Genomic DNA, 6,354 nt, shown 5'->3' with positions numbered 1-6,354 from the left:
TTTTTTTAAAAAGTAGATTTATTAAAAACAGGTGAAGATCTGAGTGTTGAGAGGCAAATGGGGTCTCTGGGGGATCCTGTCCTGCAGCAGGCCTGACTTTCAGATGACTGTGCTTATAAGGCAGATCAGTTCCTTCCTGGTTGCCTTAGTTCTTTCCATTTCAGACACCACATTTGGATCCTGGAGCAGCTGCTTAACTACCCAACTCTACCATGGCTATCTGGGCTTGAAGAACATGTGAGTATTAGCTACTTCTACAGTCAAATGGGGATCTTGTAGAAGAAACAGGTAGACAGACCGACCAAAGTCTCTCATTCTGACCTAGCAAGCTGGTGAAGTCTCTGTTGGTCCTAGTTTCCTTGTATGTTGGGCTGCAGGCCCATTCTAATACAGCCCAACTCTTTTTTTTTTTTTTTGAGATGGAGCCTCACTATATTGCCCAGGCTGGTCTCAAACTCCTAGGTTCAAAGGATCTTCTAGCCTCAGCATCCTGAGTAGCTGGGACTACAGTGCGTGCCACCATGCCAATTTTTTTTTTTTTTTTTTAATGAGACAGGATCTCACTGTTACCTAGGCTGGTCTTAAGCAACCTTCCTGCCTCAGCCTCCCAAGTAGCTGGGACTACAGGCACAAGCCACTGCACCCAGCTCCAACTCCTTTCTTTATGCAAATACAAAAGGCAAACCTTGGTACCACACTTAGTCCTTAGTAGCAGCCCTGGCTCATCCTCCTAGTCTTTCCCTAGTATTTGCATCAATGGCTAAGCTGATGGCAGACCTTATCCTGGGGTAATACTCATTCAGGGAAGCAGCAACAAAGGAAGGTAGGGTAAGAGGTCAGGTCAGATTTGTAGCAAAACAGGTGCCCATTAAATCTCACCTACTACTAAAAGTTGGTGAGAAAGAGGTATGGAGGCCTTAAGACCTGAAGCACTCACTGAGTTGGTCCATAACCCTGGGCTTTAGAACAAGGTATGGTTTTATTTTCTGGCAGAATCTTTTAAAATATAAAACAGATAAAACACATCTCAACCCTGCAATCTGCCAGCATGTCTTGTTTCTACAAGATGCATGCTAGACCATGAGACTACATAGCAAAGGGTCTTTAAGAGGATTTGGTTGGGAGAAATACAAAAAGCAGATCTCAGGGAAGCCTGGGCTAGCCCAAAAGCTGAGCTACATCCCTGAATACTAGAGCAGTCCTTGTCTTTTCAGATCCTCATAGGTCTTCTTATTCACAACATTCCCACTTGAATCTTCATATTCTTCCTGAAAAGGAAGGGGTACACTTTGTTAGATACATCTCCTAAAAGAAATGTTTGGAACCAATCTCTAGGTACCTGAGCTCATCCTGGCCTGATTCCATGGCATACTCTGGTACACTAAGACTGGCATTTATCTAAGACAGCCTTTCTCAACTGGGGTTCCACAAGACAATTAAGTCCCACTGCCCCAAAGCAGCCACGGTGTTCAATGAATTAACTTCTCTCGTAGACATCTAAAATGGTATCAGTCATGACCCATCATTAGAGTATCTGAGAAAATAGTTTATTTAGCTCTCTCTGTTTAAGATGAGGAACCGTGGTTGAGAAAGGCTGACCTGCAACAGCAAGTTTTCAAATGGTTCCCAAGAATCCCAGGTTTCTGCTCAGAGGCCACTGCAGGGGTTGAAAGGGAGGCCAGGAAGTCTGAGCAATTCTGCTTGATTCTATTTTATATATCGGAGTACTATATTACAAATGGAAGAGAGTTTTGCTGCCAAAAAGAAAGAAAATACTGAAAATCACTGACTCAAAAAAAGGGAGGCTATTGCCAGTTACTATGGGACTTGGAGTGAGTCAATACCATTCCTTACAGACATGTCATTCCTCATCTCTGAAACCTGCTGCTTGGGATGACCATCATAAGACCAACAAGGACTTCTCCCTGTTGCTATGGGAGTACCATCTCTCATTAGATGCTTTCCTCAAAGGAGATCTAATACATGATACAGAGTCTCGGCATTTTAGTCTATAAATCTCCACGGCAGAACATGAGATATGGGTACTCCCACTTGCCATTTCAATTTTTTTTTGTGTGTGAGGCAAGTTCTTGCTCTGTCACCCAGGCTGGAGTGCAATGGTGCGATCACAGCTCACTGCAGCCTTGACAGCCTTGACAGTGATCCTCCTGCCTCAGCCTCCTGAACAGCTGGGACCACAGGCATGTGCCACTACTCCCAGCTAATTATTGTATTTTTTGTAGACATATGGTTTCACCATGTTGCCCAGGCTGGTCTCCAATTCCTAGGCTCAAGCGATCTGCCTGCTTTGGCCTCCCAAAGTGCTGGGACTACAGGCATGAACCGCTGCTCCCAGCCCATTTCAAAATTTGAATGGGAGAATACAATCTGCCTTTTTGTTGTTAAAGAGACAGGGTCTTACTCCGTCACCCAGGTGAAGTGCAGTGCTATGATCACAGCTCAGCAGCTGCCTCAAATTCCTGGGCTCAAGTGTTCCTCCTGCCTCAGTCCCAATTAGCTGGGACTACAAGCATGCACCACCACACTTAGTTAATTATTAATTTTTTTTTTTTTTTTTTTAGGCAGAGTCTTGCTCTGTCACCCAGGGTGGAGTGCAGTGGCACAATCTTGGCTCATGCAACCTCCACCTCCCGAGTTCAAGTGATTTTCGTGCCTAGGCCTCCCAAGTAGCTGGGACTACAGGCGTGAGCGGGTGGATCACCTGAGGTGAGGAGTGTGAGACCAGTCTGGCCAACATGGCGAAACTCTGTCACTACTAAAAATACAAAAATTAGTGAGTGTGGTGGCAGGCGCCTGTAATCTCAGCTACTCGAGAGGCAGAGGTAGGAAAATTACTGGAACCCAGGAGGTGGAAGTTGCAGTAAGCTGACATTACACCACTGCACTCCAGCCTGGACAACAGTGTGAGACTGTGTCAAAAAAAAAAAAAAAAAAGGAAAAGTCAATTGGTAGATATTGTCACATTCTACTTGCTGCTGCAGTACACCAGGGACCATCTTTCACCTCCCTTCTGCGTGGTGAGGGAGCTCTCTATCACTTGACACTATCCCCAACACCGTCCACATTAGTACCCACCTCAGTGTCAGGCTGCCATCGTTCTGAAGCCTTCTGCAATTTCAGTTTGGCCCACACTGCAGGATGAGAAATGAACAGCAATCAGGATGGACTGAACATCTGTCGGGTAGCCAGTGTTATAATCCTCTCTCCCTGCCATTAGGATGCTCCCTAGAAGACTCTGCCTGTGAGATTTTTGCCTACCCCAAACCAGAATTTTGGTTCTGGACCACCTACAAACAAAACCCCTTCCACTGCAAAACTCATCATGACCTTGCTTTGCTATAAAAGTTGGATGAAATATAACCAAAGACCTCCGAGAACAAAAAACTGCTACTCTTGAAGGAGGTTAATTGTGGAACAACCTATGAGAATAACGGGAGAAAGTGACTTTACTTTCTTAAAGCTCATAATATAAAAATTCTAACAGTTCAATAACAATCTCTATGAAGGAGAAAAGGTAAAGACATCTGAAAAAACCATCATAGCTTCAGAGGGAGTGATCAGACATGTATACACAAGAAAAACACCGATACAAACTGGGGAAAGAACAACTTGAATCTTTCAAGTGGCCGAGATCGTGCCACTGCACTCCAGCCTGGGCAACAAGAGCGAAACTCCGTCTCATAAATAAATAAATAAATAAATAAATAAATAAATAAATAAATAAATAAATAAGAATATTAATAAAGTGCGACCAATCAAGAGCGAAACTCCGTCTCATAAATAAATAAATAAATAAGAATATTAATAAAGTGCGACCAATCACCTAAATGGCGATTTCTGGTGGCAATTTCAGAGGACTCTTTCTTAGCTTTTGTACAATTTAAAAAAACATAAATCTAAATAAATGGAATAATTAACATAATAAATTTATAAGTAAAACCCTCCATTTAAGTAAAAAAATAAAATAAATCACTGCGGCTGGGTGCAGTGGCTCATGCCTGTAATCCTAGCACTTTGGGAGGCTGAGGTGGATGGATTGCCTGAGCTCAGGAGTTCGAGACTAGCCCGGGCAACAAAGTGAAACCCCGTCTCTACTAAAATACAAAAAAATTAGTCAGGCATGGCGGCGTGCACCTGTAGTCTCAGCCACTTGGGAGGCTGAGACAGGAGAATTGCTTGAACCCAGGAGGTGGAGGTTGCAGTGAGTGGAGATCATGCCACTGCACTCTACTCACAACAGAGCGAGACTCCATCTCAAAAACAAACAAACAAACAAAATCACAGCAACTTAAATGACAGTACAGAATCTCTTCCTCCAGGCTAAAATCTCCAAGAGAGAAAATAAAAATTTCAAAAGAATGATCTAAACAAGTTAATCCAGGCCAGGAATGGTGACATGAGAATCACTTGTGCCCAGGAGGCAGAGGCTGCAGTGATCCAAGATTGTACCACTACACTCCAGCCTGGACAAAGAGCAAGACCCTGTCTCAGTAAAAGAAAGAGGGAGAAGACAGGGGCTGGGTTCGGGTGCAGTAGAAATTGAGGTAGAAATAAAACTACAGGCTGGGCGCGGTGGCTCAAGCCTGTAATCCCAGCACTTTGGGAGGCCGAGACGGGTGGATCACGAGGTCAGGAGATCGAGACCATCCTGGCTAACACGGTGAAACCCCGTCTCTACTAAAAATACAGAAAACTAGCCGGGCAAGGTGGCAGGCGACTGTAGTCCCAGCTACTCCGGAGGCTGAGGCAGGAGAATGGTGTAAACCTGGGAGGCAGAGCTTGCAGTGAGCTGAGATCCGGCCACTGCACTCCAGCCTGGGAGACAGAGCCAGACTCCGTCTCAAAAAAAAAAAAAAAGAAGAAATAAAACTACAAACGCTATGTGGTAAACCTAAAAAGATCAAGGGAAGCCATGATGGGTAGAAATAATACAATTAGTCAAACAGTGGCAATAACAACATTCATAGGGAGAAACTGACTAACCTAGACAGCTGAAAAAGTAGATAAATTCTGAAAGTAGTAATGCAGTTGAAGAATCATGAACCTGCCAATGATATTCTTTTTTTTTTTTTGAGACGGAGTCTGGCTCTATCTCCCAGGCTGGAGTGCAGTGGTGTGATCTGGGCTCACTGCAAGCTCAATCTCCTGGGTTCACGCCATTCTCCTGCTTAGCCTCCCGAGTAGCTGGGACTACAGGCGCCCACCACCACACCCGGCTAATTTTTTATATTTTTAGTAGAGGTGGGATTTCACCGTGTGAGCCAGGATGGTCTTGATCTCTTGACCTCGTGATCCGCGTGCCTTGGCCTCCCAAAGTGCTGGGATTACAGGTGTGAGCCACCACGCCCGGCCCTGCCAATGATATTCTAAAAAAAAAAAAAAAAATTAGGGCCAGGCGTGGTGGCTCACGCCCATAATCCCAACACTTTGGGAGACCGGGGCGTATGCATGACAAGGTCAGAGATCAAGACCATCCTGGCTAACACGGTGAAACCCCGTCTCTCCTAAAAACACAAAAATTAGCTGGGTGTGCTGGTGTGTGCCTATAGTCTCAGCTACTTGGGAGGCTGAGACAGGAGAGAATCACTTTAACCTGGGAGGTGGAGGTTGCAGTGAGCAGAGATTGCGCCACTGCTTTCCAGCCTGGCAACAGTGCGAGACTCCGTCTAAAAAAAAAAAAAAAAAAACTCTATATGGCTAAGATAATACAATTCCTTTCTAGAAAGACTCTTAATGACCAACCCTTAAAAAAAAAAAATCACCTGATGAGTGTGATTTCAAAGAAGGCAGTATGGCATTGTGGAAAGAGGAAAGACTGTTTTAAGACACACGTGCTATAATCCCAGCACTTTGGGAAACCAAGGCGGGCAGGTCACCTGAGATCAGGAATTTGAGACCAGCCTGGTCAACATGCTAAAACCCCATCTCCATTAAAAATACAATTAGCCAGACGTGGTGGCGAGTACCTGTAATTTCAGCTACTCAGGAGGCTGAGGCAGGAGAATCGCTTGAAACCAGGAGGTGGAGGTTGCAGTGAGCTGAGATCACGCCACTGCACTCCAGCCTGGTTGACAGAGCAAGACTCCGTCTCAGAAATTTAAAAAAAAAATTAAATTAAAAAAAAAAGAAGAAAAGAAAAAGGCTGCCATGAAAAGGTTAACGGCAGAGAAAGCTACCACTGCTGGGAAAACAGGAAGCCTGGCAGCAGTCCTGTATATGCTTCAGCAGCACATTCCCTGACATGTACTCTACTTCACTTTCCTCAAGAGGTATTTCGCTGCTGTGTTTCTATAGCCTCAAACACAATCTTACTGAGGGCACTTCTATTTTTTC

General features: G+C 44.6%; 1 protein-coding gene across 1 annotated transcript in view; it reads right to left on the bottom strand.

Annotated features, from left to right (window-relative positions):
• Positions 1–6,354, bottom strand: part of SF3A3 (splicing factor 3a subunit 3) — a 33,511-nt gene continuing 27,157 nt past the window's right edge. Inside the window, exons 16-17 of the mRNA XM_023196466.2 lie at positions 3,097–3,152; positions 1–1,268 (exon numbers count right to left, since the gene is read on the bottom strand). Of these exons, the coding sequence (XP_023052234.1) occupies positions 1,191–1,268; positions 3,097–3,152 (134 nt within the window). The 3' untranslated portion in view covers positions 1–1,190. The remainder of the gene's footprint in view (positions 1,269–3,096; positions 3,153–6,354) is intronic.

Source organism: Piliocolobus tephrosceles, chromosome 1 (assembly GCF_002776525.5).
Source record: "Piliocolobus tephrosceles isolate RC106 chromosome 1, ASM277652v3, whole genome shotgun sequence".
In the NCBI taxonomy this organism is placed as follows: domain Eukaryota; kingdom Metazoa; phylum Chordata; class Mammalia; order Primates; family Cercopithecidae; genus Piliocolobus; species Piliocolobus tephrosceles.
Note: the sequence above shows the minus strand (reverse complement) of the source record. Positions and strands in the feature narration are given on the sequence as shown.